This window comes from Anas platyrhynchos, chromosome 29 (genome assembly GCF_047663525.1).
Source record: "Anas platyrhynchos isolate ZD024472 breed Pekin duck chromosome 29, IASCAAS_PekinDuck_T2T, whole genome shotgun sequence".
Lineage (NCBI taxonomy): Eukaryota > Metazoa > Chordata > Aves > Anseriformes > Anatidae > Anas > Anas platyrhynchos.
The window spans coordinates 2,363,011-2,382,080 of NC_092615.1; the positions used below are offsets into that span (position 1 = coordinate 2,363,011).

The following is a 19,070-nucleotide window of genomic DNA, read 5'->3' on the forward strand; positions in this document are numbered from 1 at the left end:
ACTATTTTATTCTTAATAGGATAGTTCAAGTTCTGTTGGATCAGGAGAATTTACAGGGGTGAAGGAACTGGATGATATTAGTCAAGAAATTGCACAGCTGCAGAGGTAATAGTTGTGGACGATTAACAGAAAATCTTGGAGTAGGAGAACCAGTTAAGAATATAGTACTCGTGTCTGTTACTTTTATTTTCTTTTTATTATTTATTTATTTATTATTTATTTTCTTTTTATTCTAAAATTTATATTTTCTTTTTATTTATTTTTTAAATATTTCTTTTTTAATATAAAATTATTAAATTAATATAAATTATTATATATATATATATATATATAAAATTAATCAGAAGATTAGTTATAGAACGGGTTGTATTTTTGTAGGAATAATTGATATGTACACACCTTTACTCCTTCAAAGAATATATCGGAATGGGGGCTGGCATTTTTGTTTGTATGGTGTTTCCAGAATAATATTTAATTGATTCTTGCATGTATGTGTGTGTTGTATTACTTAACCAGTCATGAAAACTTTTGTTTGTTTATCTTACAGAGAAAAATATTCTCTAGAGCAGGATATTAGGGAAAAGGAAGAATCAATCAGACAGAAAACCAATGAAGTTCAGGTAAAAACTCATCTGCTTATGATTACTAGTTTTTATTGTAATCTAAAATAATATAGGGGTCATAAGTCATTCTTTCTTCTGTCTTATGTTGTTTCTGGGCAAGTCTCCTCCTTGTGTGGGATTTTCCTCTAATTTACAAAAGGTGTTTATTTTCCTGTTCTCTGTCAGAAATATTTTCTTCTCATGCTGGTTAATACAATTAGAGGATGTTGCATGTATGGTTTTAAATATTTTTTCATTAGTACTTGACTGGCACTGTAATTTATTAAATCATTATTGAAAATGTATTTTTTTTTATAGCAAGGGTAACTCAATTACACGTGTTCTGCATCACAGTCTCTTTCAATTTTGTGGGCACTGATTTGTATGATGTCTTATACAAGTTCCTGCTGAAACAAAGCATGCACATGCAGGAAATAGTCTATATGACATAGAAAATCTTGTGGAGTGTGCCAACCTGTTTATTTATGATTGATCATTCCCATAAGACAAGAGCTAAATGTAAGATAAACTGTGAAATTTTCCTCAGGAACTGCAAAATGATTTAGATAGGGAGACAAGTAACTTGCAGGAGCTGGAGGCTCAGAAACAAGATGCCCAAGATCGCCTGGATGAAATGGACCAGCAGAAAGCCAAACTGAAAGATATGCTGAATGATGTAAGGCAGAAATGCCAGGAAGAAACACAGGTGGTGAGTGTATATTAATCCTCAAGGTGCTCAAGTATATCTTTTGTTGAAGGAAATAGCATTCATTTCATAAATAAGCTCGACTTACTAATTTTTTTAACCGTAAATAGCAATTTCCACACAAATGCAGATGTCCAAGAAAGGATTTTGCTAGCCTGAATGCCTTTCTTAAGATTATAAATGTGGGGTTGAACTAGATGATCTCCAGAGGTTCCTTCCTACGTAAATTACTGCTGTTCTGTAAATATGAAATATTTAATCAGCCAGTTAGAATAGTTGAGAAGCATTACCTCTGACCCATGAGACAGCCTGTGGGCAGCAGTGTGTATTTTTTACTGTGAACCTCATGTCAGTATTCTGAGTTAAAGTTAGGTTTTCAGGAGTTACAACTGTCAATGTAGTTAGTATGTTATCTTCATGTAGAAACTCAGTGTCTAAAGTAATGCAAAAAAGTGGAGCAGAGTCATGTGCGTGCAATGGTATAAATTTAACTCTTATCAGAGTTTAAAAAGATTAGCTTTTTAATACTTGATAATATTTGAACGGAAAAGAATCCAAGTTCTGAAAACTACAGTGTAACCATTTAAGAAACACTTGGATTACCTTTATAATTTTTGAGGTATTTTTGTCATTTAAGATACTAGTGGTTCTTAGTTTCTTAGCACATCCTCTGTGTTTTTACCAAAGATTCTGTGTGATGTAATAGGAAGCATGCAGATCTTCAAATGACATTCTTCATCTTCTGTAGTAGTTGATAGCTTTGTATTATTTATAAATTCATAATGTGTTAAGGTACATTTACTTGAAATTTCTCTCTGATTTTTGTAACGTTTTGTTTCAGATTTCATCACTGAAAATGCAGATTCAATCTCAGGAATCAGACTTAAAATCACAGGAAGATGATCTTAATAGAGCAAAAGCAGAGCTGAATCGCCTCCAGCAAGAAGAGACTCAGCTAGAGCAGAGTATCCAGGCTGGAAAAGTACAGCTTGAAACAATAATAAAATCTTTAAAATCAACACAGGAAGAAATAAACCAGGTATTCACTGTAGTTTGTATGACATCATCTTTGCTTTCTTGAATGCTAAAAGTTGAATGTCAACTAGAAAGATGACTTTACAAAAGAGGAAAAAAATACTGGTGCATGAAATAAGCCTTTCTGACTGGTTATTGAATGAGTAACATACTGAAGTATTTTCTACTGCTTAGGCAAGAAGTAAACTTTCTCAGCTTCAAGAAAGTCATCAAGAAGTCAATAAGAGTATAGAAGAATATAATGAAGCTCTCAATGGGATTCATGGTGGTAGCCTGACAAATTTAGCAGACATAAGTGAAGGCCTTGGGCAGACAGAAAGAAACAATTATGGAACTATGGTAAAACTTTTTATACTGTTATTTTGAGTATTTTACAATTTGTAACTTAATCTAAAATCATTAAGATGTTTGTTTAGTTGACTTTTGGGATGTTAGCAAATACTGTGATTCCTGCAAGGTAGAAATCTCCAGTGATTTCACACTTTCTCTGTGTAAACGTAATGCCCCCTCCAAAAAAAGGATTGTGGATTAAGAACAGCAATGCATAGAGATAAATGGTCTTAATGCTCAATTTATTGCTTCGTTCTTGTGCTTGCATGACTAATGTTATGCTTAATTTCCAGTGGAAACTTTCAGAATGTTTCTCTTATTTGTAAAAACCTAAGCATCATTGGTAGAAAACTCTGGTGTATGTTCATAGTAAATTCTTAAAGCGTTGTGTCCCTTTCCTGTTTCATAATACTTTCTTCCTCTTCCTCCTTTTTTTTCTTTCCTCTTCTGTTTTGAGAAGTCTTAATTAAGACTTCTTCATTTGCATCCTGTTAAGGGATTACAGAAAACTTGTATCTTTCTAGTGTTGGAGACAGTATCAGTGGGGTAGTTAGTATGAGCTATTTCTTAGAGGTAAAAAGCTCCAGTTGACAATGGAACTCTGTTATACAGGTGCTATACACACATATGGCTACTGTGGCATAGACTGGGCAATGAAGAGGTTTTTTATAATTTGAAAGGGCTCAGTTGGCCTCTATTGGCAACCTCTTTTATTGTCCACAATACAAATTTGTTTCTGCTGTGTATTTACTTCTGCTTAGAAGCCACTTATTCAGAAAGCTCTTTAGGAAGTGAGTTTTATTCAGAAAGTTCTTTAGGAAGTCACTTTTAGGATCTTTAAACAGGAACCAAGATACCATAGAATTTCTGCTAAATGAGTAGCTGAACACTTTAATAAAGGTGAGTTGCTGTAATGTTTCTCCTCTTGATTTTTAGGATGATCCGTTTAAGAATAAAGCCTTGATGTTTACAAATAACACACAAGAATTGCATACAGACCCATTCCAGTCAGAAGATCCTTTCAAATCTGATCCATTTAAGGGAGCAGACCCTTTCAAAGGCAGTAAGTGACCAACCAATGGCTTACCTGAGACTGTGAAGATTAATTGTTGAGTAAATGATATTTTCAAACTTTTATCATCTTGCTAAATAGTGGATAAAACAAACTATTTTTCTATTCTGCATAGGTGACCCATTCCAGCATGATCCCTTTGCAGAACAACCACCTGCTCCAGCAGGTAATAGCCCTTATGATAACAGGACTGATGAGATAAACAATTCATAGCCAAGTGCAAAGTTGGATTGCAAGGTTTCCCTGGCTTCAAATTTTTGTTTTGCATGTGGGAAATTAGATACCTAGCCTTATATATGGACATTCAGAATCAATATGTTAATAATGTGTGTAACTTTTCATTAAGTGAAGTCTGTAACCCTACTTACTGAAAATATGTACTCATTACAACTTCCTCTCTATACTGGGTACTTACTAACTATCTGGCAATTTGTCGGATTTACAGTGTTGTTGGTATTCATTTTAATAAGGAAAAAATAATTAGTGTGAGGTCAAATGTAGGATGGTTCATCTTGGAGTCACTTTGTTGTTTTGCTTAGTAGGTGCTACACCCTATTTACCTTTTAATGCTTCTTCTAGATCCATTCGGAGGCGATCCATTTAAGGAAAGTGACCCATTTCGTAGTTCTGCCCCTGAAGATTTCTTCAAGAAACAGGTGAAGAGCGATCCATTTACATCAGATCCATTCACAAAACCCTCCACTGTACCCTCGAAGGTCAGTAATTTATAAAATCACATGCAATAGGTTTCTTTACTGTTGACAAGCTAAAAGGAAAGAAATATCACCAAATACTTTTCTCTTAAGTGAGAAAAACACAATTCATTTTATTCTTAATTAGTATGGATTTTTGGGGGGATCAGGATGTTGCTCTTTTCAGTTTCATGATAATGATGTGCATTCATTATGAAGATGCAGATGGGTGTATTTTTTTCTGTTTGAAAATTCATACCTCCAACGTTCACTCATTCACACCATTACCTCCATTGCACCAATGCTTCTATTTGTGCAGTCACATAGTGAGTGGGATCAAGGAACTTATCTAGCTAAAGGATTATAGAACCAATACAGTGGAAGGACTGCACAGAACATGTTTGTCAAATGTATAGTCACAGTTACAGTTCTTGAGCTGTACTGGCATGTATGTGTTGTGTTTTGGTGGTGTTTTTTTTCCTACTCTTACAGAATTCATTGATTATTGCCACCCAAGAGTTAGAACTAGTATCAGTCAGTGGAAGGTTAGTTTAAATCTGTAGGTTTGTACTTAGGTAACAGCAGATTTTCTGTGCAGAAGAGCAGCTGTAAGCACCATCTGTTTAAAAAGAAGTTTGGGATATACGGTGTCCCTGAATTACTGATAACGTAAATGTTTGATTTGAATATTCAGTCTCTGTTGCTTAAAGACTAAACACTAACAACTGAACAGAGGGTGACTGGGTGCTGGAACAGGCTTCAAAGGGAAGTGGTCATGGCAGCAAGACTGTCAACGTTAAGTATTTGGACAATGCCCTCAGAAATGTGGTTTGATATATTTTTTTAATTATTATTTTTATTTTTTGGGTGGTCCTGTGTGCAGCCAGGAGTTGGGTTTGATGATCATTGTGGGTCCCTTCCAACTCAGAATATTCAATGATTCTAATTCTGAGTGTAATTTTTTATTTTGCCTTAGGAACTAATATCATTTGTGTGATACACTTTCACTTGAATGTGTTTTGCTTGTAGATACCTAGTTTACTCACTTTTGTTCAATGCTGTCAATAGCCGAATGGATTAATGCTGCATATTTCATCTATTCATTCAGTTTCATCCTCTCACGTGTCCACAGTAGAGTGATCTGAAACTGGAAATAATTTGTCCTAAAGCAATAGATTTTTCTTTGCACAGAAAGACTAATTCACAGTACAGCTGAACAATAATTATGTGTATCTGTTCTTATTTAGTCTGACCCTTTTGAAAGCAGTGATCCTTTTACATCTTCCAGTGTCTCTTCAAAAGGTCCAGGTAAGAAGAACATTTTTTCTTGTGAAGATGAATAAGTAGGTATTTCTTTATGAATGAAAAATCAAATGTTAAAGTTGAGAATAAACAAAGTATATTGTGAACTGGTGGTAAATACCATTGTGCTCTTACTATGTTTGATGAAGATAAAGCCCTCATGTTAACTACATACTTGGCTTTTGTTTTTTACTTTCAAACAACTGATAGAAAACTATTGCTCTGTGCAATTTTTTCTTAATATCACTTAGCAGGGTAAAATGCAAGTGTTTAATCACCTACCCAGTTTCATACCTTACTGGCAATAAGTTATTCAGAATTCTTGTGTATTATTTTAAATATTTTTTCTGCATCCATTTCAGATCCGTTTGGTACATTGGATCCATTTGGAAGTGGCACTTTCAGTAGTGGGGAAGGATTTGCAGACTTCAGTCAGATGTCAAAGGTAAAGGTTACAAGGAAAGCAAATGTCCTTTAAAATAAAAAATGTATTTTTTGTTTGAAGGGTGCGATAAGATTGTGTTTTTTGAGCTGACATGTTTCTTCTGCTTTTATTCTGATGAGTCTAAGTACTTAGAAGAACATTATTCATCTGTCTCGGGTATGGTTAAGTCTTACCAAGACCAGTAGATTCAAGGGGGGAGGGAATCAGTTTTACACACACATTTTCAAATACCAGTGGAGCAAAAGAACGAACCTATAAGCAGAGGTAGTTGTTCCAGATAAAGGAAGTTTGGGCCAAGCAATATATTGCAAAGTTCTGAGGTTCGCTTGGATGCTGCATCTTTCATTATATTCTAACTTGTTCTTAAACTTCTCCCTGAGTTTAGGAAACAAGGGGAGGGTGGAAAATATTGTGTGCTTATGTTTCACAGTTTTGCACAGAATTGCTATTTCTTGGTTTATTGTTATAAACAGGGTATAAAAGGTATTCTAAGTAGAACTGTCTTACCTTCTTGTCTGTATAGTCATTCTGCTGATATTTTTTTGAGGCAGACTTGTAGTTACAGTTGCCTAACTTTTTACATTTTGTACCACAATAACACTTGAACATTGTAGAGTAAATGTTTGCTAGAAAATGTATTACCTTTTTGGCTAATTAAACATTTTGTATTTTTTTCCTAACTTTTCTTACTGTTTTGTGGGATTTTTAGCTCCCCACTAGGTGGCAGCAGTCTTTACCTTTTCTGGTGTTTGGCTTGAATTGGAAGCTTTAGTGAAGCTCTGACTGAGCCTTAGGTTTCCCTACAAAGCTCCTCTTTTTCATTTCGGTATGATAAGTTTTCCTGCACAGCATAGTTTTTTGTGCCTTTTTAAATCACTAGTAGAGTCCTTTGCAAAAGCCAGATGAATATAAAATGATAAAGTTTTAGAATTTTCCCTGAACTTTTACAAAACAACAAATAGGCATGTGTAACTTAAGAAAAACTTGGGAAAAGGGTGTCCGTTCTGCAAGCTACCATGTTTTTCCAGTTACTACTTTGTTTCATGGCTCTGCTTATCACAGAGTGAAGGCCACACTGCAGTATGACTGTTCATTGCCAACTAATAAAAATAGAGTTTTACTTCCTTTTATTTTTCTTATCAGCTTTTTGCTAGGAGTAAAAGTTCTAGAAGTACTTAAGTGATTAAGCGTGTAAATATCATTTAGTGTTAATGAAATCCTAGTACCTATGACAGTAGATGTTTGTATCTTATGCTAGTGACATAAAAAATGAGGTCAGACCTACATAATTAAAGTTAATGTTTTTCCATGAGTTAACTTGTAGCCTCTGATACACCAGATTTTCTGCAATGTGCTTACGCTCTTTTTTTCTTTTATGTTTTTTTTTCTGTTGTAGTCAGTAGCTTCAGACCCGTTCACCTCCTCTTTTGGAGGGATGGGATTCTCAGATGACCCTTTCAAAAGCAAATCAGACACACCAGCATTACCACCGAAGAAAAATGTACCTCCACGGCCCAAGCCACCCAGTGGTAAGGAGGTTTTCTTTCTTAATAACCAGCTCCCCCAATTTACTGTATATTCTTGGAAGTAAGGACAAGTTGGCAGTCTTCTATCTCATATTTCAACCATGGAGGAAGGTACGAGATTATCAGTAAATTGTCAGGAATTGTCAAAAGAAAAAAAAAAAAGACTGGAACTCTGGAACCGATTGGAGATTCAACTTCAAGTTGTTTTCACTCCTAGAGCTGATTTGTCAAAACATTCAGATACCAGTGAAACTGTTTGAAGAACTGAAGCCACTTTAGAACTGTTAGTTTCAAGTCTACTTTTAACAGCAGTGATATAGTTCAGTTAATATTAGCAGTGAAAATTTAGTTGGCTTCCAAAAAAAAAAAAAAAGGGAAGAAGAGAAAAAAAAATAAAAAGAAGTTCAGGTTTCTTCATTTGAATAGGCACATAAGTTTACACCAAACATGGGGGTCAACGTCTAGAATTTGGAAGGTTTTGTCTACCTTTCTACTGGTCTAACAGTCATACATTGTCTGCCTTTATGCAGTTGTGTTTTGGAGAAAAACATGCACTCTGCTCTCATCCTGTTTGTGACAGGTATTGTTGTTCTGACTGATTTTGCAAACCAGCTGTGCTAGAACTAGCTCCTTGGATAACAAGAAACGGTTCTGTCACAGGGGTGTCCCATAGATTGATCCCAGGTTTGGAAAATACTGTTTAATAGAACAGAGTTACAAGCAGACCATTGCAGCAGCATTAATTTGTTCCTATTACTATGACTTTATTCCTCAAAAGATTATGATGCACACTAAAACCTTGAAGTCGAATGATGAGGTTCTGTGTAGGTGAGTATTGATGAAAATTTGCCAGAAAATGCTCTAGGATTATGGAAAAGTTCTTGAAGCAGTCTGTTCCATGCTTGCTTTGTGTAAGTATTTCCCACTTAGAGGTACTGGAGGGTATTTAGTAGTTTGAAAAAGATATAATATGTGATGTCAACAAATGTCAACAGATAAGACACATGTCAGTAGAAGCAGAAGTATAAAAGCTGAAGGTAATCTTACTTGCCATCACAAATGATGCTTTTTTTTCTTTCTTTCTTTGGTTTTCAATGGAGGTAAGTGACCATCTTTTTCTTTTCAGGAAATGTCTGCATAAAACAATTCAGTGTTTAAAGGGCCTCCATAGAGTTGAAAGAGTCAAGTACTAAATACACCTATATTATCTCTTTCATGTGGTTTCTTTCTATTTTTCGTTCGAAACATGATTATTCCTAGCAAATAGAGTGTTATACTAGCAGCAAAAATGGGCAATATATTCCATAGAATTGACTCACCTACATACTTTTCATTGTAGTATTTGTCTCTTTTCAACCCTTTTGTGCATATTGAAGAATTTTGGACATTTAGCTTTAATAATTTGTTTTGAATTTAGTTGTGTGCACTCAGCCTTTAATCCGTCTTTTCAAAAATTTGTTTAAATGTGTACTTCTTCCTTTCATTGGGAGACACAATATTTTTAAGGTTCCGCTGCTCTACCAAAAGCAAATGTTGTTATGATAAAATAGACTGAGGAGGAAACAAAGCAGGTTTTTTTTAAAAGCAAACGAGCCTCATGTGCTTATGCAGTTATACTCCTCCCTTCCTTCCACACTAAAGCAATCTTCAGTGGTTACTTAGAGCATGAGAAATTTTATAGTAATATACTGCGATTCAAACAAGAGATAGAAGCATACAAATATGTGTTAGAAATGGGAACACTGTTCAGAAAACAAACAACAGAAAAGAAACTTCCGTTGTTTCTTACCTTTCTCATTGGTCTGTTTAATTAAGAAAAAAAAAAAGTATGTGATAAACATCTTGCTGAAAGATGGATAAACGTTAGTTATTAACAGACAAATCTATAGGTTGCCTTTCTGGTCCCAGTTCATACTTGTTTTTGTAAAACTTGTTGAAGGGTCAGATCTTAATACTGAAAATTCATTGTGTGACTTGTTTGTTTTTTTCTTAGGTGCAATAGAGATTTCACATAAAGCTTTACTTGCCCTCAACACTCAAAAATCAAGTAGAAAATACTGGTTAATATTTTTGCAAAGCTTTAAAGCTGCCTGATTTCCCAAAGTAGTAGTTGATATGGGGAATGAATAAAATCCATCAGGGAAAGTTCACAGTTTAGTGCTTTTCAAGATTCAGAGTTCATTAGGACTTAAGTGACACACAAGCATTGTCTGATCCAGCTGTCAAGGTATTGCAGAGTGTGCTGGATAATCAGGATGTGGCGAAAGTGTGCCACGGTTTCCCTCCTTGCCCACGCATCCCATGTTTTCTCCAGATGAATGAAGAGTTGCAGCTCAGGTCTGGTTTCTTCACGAAGGCAAAGGCAGAGCTAACCTTTGGAACTGAACACTGGGACAGGGAAACAAGGCAGGCATAGCCTCTTTTGATGAAGGTCAGATCAAACGGCCTTCAGGTGTACCTGCAGAAACCTGCAAAAGGAATGTGCAGTTCAGATAGCCGCTTTCAAATGCGGACTCTGGAGATGCTTTTCATGTTGTACTTAAGGGAATTTCTCAGTTATGGCAGCTTTGCCTGTAGCAGGGTTGCAGTGGGCAATCATTTTTTTACCATATAAATCATGACCTATAAACTGAAAGATTCGTTGCTTTTCTTTCTTTTTTTTTTTTCTTCTCTGTTTTTGTACTCGCTGGTGTTTTGTTTTGTGTTTTGTTTTTGAAGTTTGGAAGATGACAAGCAGCAATGATCTGATGGCTGTGTTAGCAGGCACTTCTGTTCACAGCTGTCTGTGGTTGTTATTATCTGGCAAGGATAGGCAAACACTTACTGTGTGGCATGGATTAGACACCCTTGAGATCTGTATCTTTCCCTTCTCAAAAACTAAGGTTAGGAGACGGGATAACAATCATGAGATTATTAAAGTTAAAAAAGTTGTATCTTAGGCCAACTCTCAGGCTTATAGTTGTTCTGTTCTTCATAAATCACTTTCCTCCTTTTTTATTCTCTTCTTTTCAAACCAGTCTTCAAGATCTTTCAGATGTTTCTCCGTCTTAAACTGATCCTTGTTTGATCCAAGAGAAAGCACCATATGTTTGTTTTTCTGGTTAATTTTTTTTTTTCCACATAACTATTTAAAGTGCAGTCTTTAAAGAGAGTTGGAGGAAGGTTAATGAATCAGTAAGTAAAAACAAAGAATGACAAGAAGTATTTTAGAAGCAACGAGCCTAGATGCATGGTGTATGTCAAAGCTCCAACACCCCTTTGTTATGCGTGAAGATTTGAAAAATCAGTATCTTTGTCCCCTACCTGGTTTAAGATTCTTTTTAGGCTGAGGAAGATCAGCTAAGAAAAAGCTCTTCAGCTACTCTGACCAGACTGTTCTAATAAAAATCCCCCAAGGAGTATGTGCATGTTCTTTTTCTTCAGGAATGCATTCATAGTCCATGAGGTTCCTGACGGACATTAGGTTCAGCACAGCTCCCCTGGGACTTGGCTGACTTAATTTGATGTTCACCAGGTGGTACCGGACAACTTGAAGGTTTCTTCTGAGAGACGTGAAAGTTTTTCCTCTTATTTATTGAGGCTGTACTTTTAATAATGCTCAAAAAGCACAAAAAGGTTATCCAGATATAAGCAGGTCTGTGCTTTGCATCGTGAGCTTTGGATTTGTCTTCTCCCTGGCTTATTAAATGAAAACAAGGCAACGTTGATTACTACTTATATTAAGAAAAATAATAGTGTATATTGAAGTACTTAAGCAAAGTGTGACAGGGATCTAAATTCCAGTGCAAATTATTTTCTCAAGCTGTCCTAACAAACAACTGAAGTCGCGTAGATTTATAAATATATTTTCTGATTTAAAGCGTTCTGTGTGCTATTTAGCACTACAGAACTTCTGGTCATTTTGTATTTTTTTTTTTATACTAGTTCTTGGGTTTTAGAGAACAGTTGTGTAATTAAGAATAAATAGTCAGAAAGAGACGATACACTGAAACCTGGCAGTTAAAATGGTCTATGCAGGTTCTCACAGATTAACAATTATGTTTTCTGCCGTGAGCTGCAGATTGAAATCAGTCAGAGTTCACCGCTAACTAGTTTCTAGGTAAAAGTTGTTGATTACAAAAAGAGAGAAACAGATTTTTTTTTCTTTTTCTTTTTTTTTTTTAAAGTACAGGAAGCTGCTGTGTGGGTGTCAGTGATTGGGTTATAAGTAAAATTCAATGCTCTAGTGCTTTGATCGTGGGACCTACTGCATTTGCCCCACCCTTACCCACTTCCTTTAAATGCAGCACCATGCATTCCACATTGCGGTTATAACAGTACTGTTAACCAGTGATATTAGTGGAAGAACCTTCACCACTAACCAGTGTGTAACCTTCAACCTCTTCTAAATTTTTATTGCTCGCTTATAGTGGTTTTGACCTTTTTAACCTTGAAAGAATATAAAAGTCCAAAAAATGCAGGAAGAAATTGTAGTTTCAGCGTGTTTTCTTCTTGTAGTGATTATTTAATAAAAACGGTTGTTTTTACCACTCCAGCTTTTTCACTCTTTGTAAATCTTAGAGTTTAAAATATATTGAATATTAATGACTAATAGAAGTGGTGAGTGTTGTATTAATAATTATTCAATGATAATGTACTTAACAAAATTATGTATTGGTATTCCCAATAAAAACTTAGATAGCAGAAAAATATCATAATTTGGATAATCAGAGGACTAAGTACTGAGTTCATCCCGTGTAAACGAGAAATTAGTGGATTTACTTAGTTGCTATTTGAAATACAAGTATTAAAATAAGCAGTATTTGGAATTTGTTATTCCAGACTGCACACAGTCAGTTCATCAAATAACTTTGTCTTTTTTTTTTTAATCCATTTATTCTTGGTAGCTTTGATGTATTATGGAAACTGAATTTATAAATTGGCATTTCAGAGGTTGGTGGTTAACACCTCTATCTTCAAGTTAAGGACTTCGATTCCGTTCTCACATGGCTTTTTTGACAGGCAGTGTTTTTTGAAATGTCAAAATACTGCAAAAAACCTTGAGAAGACAGAATAGGGGGCTAACTAGCCTTCCTTGAATTAGTAAGTATGATTCATCTTTCAGAGATGCCTCATTTGTGTGGAGTCACAAGAGACCTGAGTGCCAACACAAAGGTTTGCCCAGTGTTTAATTTGAGTGACTAGACATTATTACATAATGATATTATTAATCATAAATTTAGCCAACTAAGGTGGTAGAGTTCAGTATTTTTACCAAATGACAAATTGCAGAGCTGATAGAAGTATTTTGCTGTTGCCAGCAATTAAGTCTGTAAAGGCCCCAATGACTTAGGACTCAATCAGTCAGATTTGGCTTATGTGACTTTTTTTTTTTTTTCATCTTGCCAGTTGGAAGATAAAGAGATCTAAATCTGCTGATGGCTTTAAAAAAATGAAGAGGGGTGGGGTCTTTAAGATCTAGTAGAGATCTATTAAGATCTTAATATCTTATTGAACTACCCTGAAAACTAGAAGCTGTTGAGCTAGACTCAAACTGTTGAACTTTATTTGCACCCCTGAAATATTGTAGATGCCTCGCAGCGCTGTGCACGATCAGATCCTTCATGCTGTCAGCCACAGCTTTGCTTGCACAAATCGGAGGGGCAGGGCAGGCAGCTCTCGGAATGACAATGTTTGTAGAGCCCTGTTCTGCTGCTGCCTGCCTTTGTATTTGATGCTTCCTCCCCCTTTATGTCCTTTCTGATAAATATAGTTCTTTTTTCTGTGTGTCACTTCTCTAAATTTAAGGCATTTTATGGTTTGACTGTTTTTATAATTTTAGAATTAGTTTTCATCTATAAAGCAGTGCAAAAGTACAGCCAGTTTACATGGCCACTGACTTCTTATTAACAGCCCTCAGTTGAGCATTCAGTTTAATGAGAGAAAAAATGATTAAAAGAATTCCCTTGCATTTGAACATTTTTTAAATTTTGCATGGGCATATTCAAGTCATATGGATCACCTTTTGGTCGAAAGGGGAATACAGAGTTCTGTTATTCGCTGCATGATCACAGGAGTGCTTTGTTTATTTCTAAGTGGTACCACACACCTGTTTCCTTAGAGCTTCTTGAGTCCCCAAGGTTACTCACGAGTAGCATGGTGCCTGTTCACCTTTATTTTTTCCCCATCTGCAGCTGACTGTGAAAAATTCAATCTAAAAGTTTGTGACAGACAGGAAAACTTTTTTTTTTTTTCATACCTTCTAGAAGACCTGACAGTTGTGTTAGAGTACAGGCATCCCTTGTTGTTTAGGATAAATGACTCATGGGTGGAGCACCTGCCCTAGCCACAAACTAAAAATTCCATTCACGCTTTGATTCTGTTGTTTGTGCTGATCTCTCGCAGCAAAGATATTTCAGTACCGATTGTTGAAATAGGTTGTTCAGAGTCTGTTTCAGAACAGTTCGTTATCTGAATATACAACGATTCCTCTGCTAACCTCACCTTTTCAGAAGTCTGTAATTTTAACAACATTTGTCTTAAGCTAAGATGTTCAGAGTTACTAGCTAGCAAAAGGGGAGAATTTTGGAAATAATAAGCAAATCTGTTTTGATTTTTTTTTTTTGCATAGGAAAAATTCTTATTTTCTGTTACTAAAAATATATATTATCATTTTGTGCAAACAGCTTGATAGCCAAACAGTTGAGTTTGAAATACAGTGCAAAAATAGCCCCTGTTGAGGACAAATACCTTTGAGTTTTCTGTAGAAAATTGGTTTTGATTTAATGGCCTTTCAAGAACATTTCGAAAGCTGGTAAAATATATATATTTTCCTGTAAGTTCCTAAAGCTCACAGTTTATGAAACTTTTGTTCCACATCAGTGGAAGAGCTGGATAGTTTAACAGCATGGTAAAAAAAAACATGCTGAGTAAGTTAGGAATGATAGATACATTTGGTTAAGTGCCAAGGGAGAGTTCTGCTGGGAAGCACCTTACACACTGCACAGTCTTCAAAATTTGCTAGAGTAACACCTCCTCTGGCAGATACAAGATGTGTGAGGAGCCTTGGCATTACTTGCTCAGATGTAATTGCAGGTATGGACTCCACTCATACTGTCAGTACCTATCGTACATAACATGACTCTGACTTCTTACAGCATATTTTTCACTTTAGAACGTTTCCTGGAAAGGAGTACCTGTGTAGTGAAAGTTTAAAGCCATATCATCTCACCTCTGCCATGTTTGTCAGTCAGCATGCATAATACAAGTCTTCAAACACATGAAAACCTGCTGTTTCTTGCAATACAAAAGGTACTTTTTTAGGCAAAAAGCTAGGATCATCCTTGAAACATGGAATATAGTTAAAACTCTAAAGGTTTCATTGTTTCACTGGCAATATCTTGTAATGCAATAAGTCAAATTGTCAAATTCTGTAATTGCATCCTACCAGGGAGATTATATTTGCCTTGAACTATAGATCTCAACCCTGAAGTTTGCTGTGGGGTATGAAATTAGATAAACCCTTCACATGGGTGGAGTTCACTATAAGTTAACAGCATTTGCTGTGGTAAACCATTTTGTTCATCATCTCTTTTTGCTGAAGTGAGTCCTCGGTGTGGTTTGGGTGCACCACTTGGGTAACTGCTGAAACTGCTGTGGTTTCAGAATAGGACCTGTTTTGCTTTTTTCTAAACTTTTTTTCCCTGAAACTATTAGCAGAAAAATCAAATAAGTAAGGGTTACAACTGTTTGCCTCTGCTTTCATATTACCATACCTCAAAAATGTTAAGCAGTATCGTTATAAAATGTAGTATTTTTAGTCACCAGTATACATAAGATTAATGGCACCTCAGTAACTACTGATAGTATATTTTGCCATCTTGGGATTTTACAAACATCCTTCAGTTCAGTTGGTGATTTTTTTTAAATATGATTTTTGTATTTTTCCTTTATGTTATAGAAATACTTCACCCACATCCTTGACATGCTAAACATAGAAATACAAAAGTTTTATTTAAATGCATACTTACTGCATTGGGAGATTCACACTTGGGGTAAGCCAGCAAGGATGTGTCATAAGAGAACTCTGGTGTCATTATTACTAATTTGTGGCCAATAAATAAGTAAATTTGAGCATCTAAAACCAAACAAATTTCTGCCAGGCCTTCGAAACCATGTTTGCTGAGTGTGGCAGGATAGGACAAGCTATAAGCAGGATACGGAGTGGAGCAAAAGAGGACTCGTTGCAGAGTCTGTTGCAAGTGCTAGGATTGGCTTCTCCATGTGGGCGCTGCCCTTAAATTTCTCTGCAAAAAGTAACCTAGGTTTCATAAAGGTTGCCCTCTTTCTGCTTTTCTTCAAAATAACAGCATTAAAATCCTCTTCTATTCTTCAACATACAGAAGTAAAGAAAATGGCACTCAGAACATAAAATGAACATTTTCTATGTTATTAGCAGTAACTCTAGTATTCACGGTGACATTTCCTCTACAGCCAAGTTGTTCTTTTTTGATCTGTCCTGAAGATGAAGCACAAGAAACCCCTAATGCTCTCTGTTTATGTTCTGAAACCACTAGGGACTTTGTGCAAAAACATTAAACAGGCCACCTAGAAAAAAACAGGTTTGCTGAGCAAATACGTTGCAAAACCTGCATTCGTATTAACAGTCACCAATTCCACAAAGTGGTTTCAGCAACAGAAGATTTAACCTCTGAAAGGAGCAGCTTAAAATGGACCGGTCTTTCCTCTGTCCATCAAACCTGGTTTGGAACAATACAGGGTGGAGAGAATTTGCTTGCTATATCTGGCAGTAGGGGAACAAGAAAAAAAATGTAGGCTCTTGTTTTGCCTTGACCTAAAAATAGAAATACAGATGCTTTAATTCTCTCTGTAATTTAAAAAATGATTTGCTCCTTTATCTGCAGAATTACATTCAAAAAAATGCTGAGTTGATCATCTTTTGCCAGGTTTGTTCCTTACATTGCATAGGCGTGTCAGAAGGTGAGATCTGATGGAGATGAGCGGGATGTCAATGCAGTAAAACGTTTCCAGTGAACAAAACGTGGCCTCTGCAAAGGCAGATGGAAACGCTGGTGAAGGGATGGTCCAGGCTTGTGGGGAGAGCAAATGCCGCTGGTATTTCCTGTATGTTTTGGTCACTTCCTTCCATGAAGGAAAAATCTTTGGTGTGATCTGCTTGTCTTTTAGAAGCCCCACATATAGTTGGAAAATAATGGAAAATTAGTTGGAAAATTATAGTCGGAAAATTCCCCATGGAAAATAGTAGTGGAGTGACCATTTAAGAGCTCGTCCATCCTCCAGCTTCAAGGCAGAACAACCAGCTTGCTTTCTAGATACTGTTTCTTGAACCCCTTGGGTATGATGTGGAATGCAGCAAATTCCTTAAGTAGTCTTGAGTATTCTTAAGTTTTGTAGAAATTTTAGCAATTGTCTAATATAAATCCGTCTTCATAATGTCTAAATCTATTCATCTTTCTTGGTGTCCGATTTGCAGCCAAGACTATGATCAGGTTCCCCCTGAATATTCTTAAGACTAAACAAACCCAGTTATGTCTCCTGCTGCACGTGTCTTGTTTCCTACACCTCTTTCTGTATGCTTGTTCTCCTGAGGGCTTTCCTAACTTGCTTTGCATTTTCTGTGATGCACAGTGCCAACAAGTGGTTGCCATATTCAATTTGAGGCCCAACTTGAGTGGAAGAAATAATTTTCCCTGTATAGGGCACATCGTTTTTGCATATAGATTCCAGTATGATGAATGCCTGCATGTAATGTTCTAAGATTTTGTCACTGATCAGCAAGTTGTGATCAGTTGTGTTCAAGAAGCATCTGGATGACATTCTTAAACGGTAAAACATTTAGCTTGCCCTGTGTGGAGTCAGAAATTGGTATTGATGAGCCTCGTGGGTCCCTTCCAACTCAGGATATTGAGCAATTTGATGCGGTCCTACCTGAGATTGAAAAGGAAATTTGCACCTCTTGCTCTCATTTCCCATTTTTCCCATTGGCTTATTCGTAGGCATTAAATATCCATAGAATGCCTTCTCAATGGAGAGCAGGGATGGTGGTAGTGCTGCTGAGGTAAGAATCTGCTGGTTCCTCCTGACCGAGGCTGAGGACTGCAAAGCCCCTGCAGTCCTTCAGGAGGTGCCACCAACGCTGTGTGGAGCCTGCTGATGGTGAGGGCAGCACAAGAAGGATGTGGAGCTCTTGGAACAGGTGCAGAGAAGGGCCACCAAGATGGTCAGAGGGCTGGAGCAGCTCTCCTGTGCAGGAAGGTTGAGGGAACTGGGCTTGTTTAGCTTGGAGAAGAGCAGGCTCTGGGGAGACCTCATTGCAGCCTTCTACTACTTGAAGGAAGCGTATAAACAGGAGGGAGAACGCCTGTTTACATGTGTTGATAGTGACAGGACAAGGGGAAATGGTCTTAAACTAAGACAGGGGAGATTTAGGTTAGAAATTAGGAGACAGTTTTTCACTCATAGGGCAGTGAGGCACTGGAACAGGTTGCCCAGAGAGGTTGTGGATGCCCCATCCCTGGAGGCATTCAAGGGAAGGCTGGATGTGGCTCTGGGCAGCCTGCTCTGGTAGTTGGCAACCCTGCCCAGAGCAGGAGGGTTGAAACTAGATGATCTTTAAGGTCCTTTTCAACCCAGGCCATTCTCTGATTCTGTACGTCCTGCAGGCAGACCACAGGAAGGTGGGCCTTTGGGTGGCCTCTGCGATAGGGGAGGCTGAGGGATTTAATGGCAGGTGGAGGCAGGCTGCTGGATGGGTTATTTATTTAGTGCAAGTCTGCTGATCTTTTATTTCTCCTCTTTGAAAAACGAGGATTGCCATAGATTCAGGCAAATTCTGCTTGATGTATGCAGCTTATAATGTTTATGGGCACCTGCCACTGACTGGAAGTACTTTCTTAAAAGATAGCAGGCTATGTCTTAAACATGGCAAGTACGTACTCTGATATGTGTGCCATGATGTGAGTAAATTATAAGATTCCTATCAAATTATAATTCAGAAAATTGGAAGCTTTAAAAAATAGATTTATGAATGTAAATAAGGTATGTAATTCAGGTTGATATGTGAGAAGTTGTAAATATATTTTCTTTTTAAAATGTTTCCAGGTTTTCCTTTAACATTTGTCAAGTATACATTATCATTGTGACTGACCTTTTTTTTTTTTTAAAAAAAAAAAAAAGAAAAAAGAAAAAAAGGGGGGAAGAATTACATTTTTCTGTTTAGTTATTTGACCTAACAAAATAGTTTTTTCAAGGGGAATTTAAAAGTAACCATTGAAGTTCTAATTGCAACAACCAAAATTTACAACCATGATTCATGAGCATACACAACAGCTCCTGTGATT

At 36.5% G+C, this 19,070-nt stretch overlaps 1 protein-coding gene across 9 annotated transcripts in view; it reads left to right on the forward strand.

Annotated features, from left to right (window-relative positions):
* Positions 1-19,070, forward strand: part of EPS15L1 (epidermal growth factor receptor pathway substrate 15 like 1) — a 42,867-nt gene that overhangs the window by 12,899 nt on the left and 10,898 nt on the right. For 8 of the 9 annotated variants that reach the window (XM_027472003.3, XM_027472004.3, XM_072029133.1 and 5 more), the window contains 11 exons: positions 20-105; positions 548-620; positions 1,150-1,311; positions 2,150-2,347; positions 2,518-2,682; positions 3,610-3,736; positions 3,861-3,911; positions 4,325-4,461; positions 5,685-5,745; positions 6,102-6,184; positions 7,581-7,713. In XM_027472003.3, the coding sequence (XP_027327804.2) occupies positions 20-105; positions 548-620; positions 1,150-1,311; positions 2,150-2,347; positions 2,518-2,682; positions 3,610-3,736; positions 3,861-3,911; positions 4,325-4,461; positions 5,685-5,745; positions 6,102-6,184; positions 7,581-7,713 (1,276 nt within the window). The remainder of the gene's footprint in view (positions 1-19; positions 106-547; positions 621-1,149; positions 1,312-2,149; positions 2,348-2,517; positions 2,683-3,609; positions 3,737-3,860; positions 3,912-4,324; positions 4,462-5,684; positions 5,746-6,101; positions 6,185-7,580; positions 7,714-19,070) is intronic. The other variant, XM_072029130.1, reaches the window with a different exon arrangement.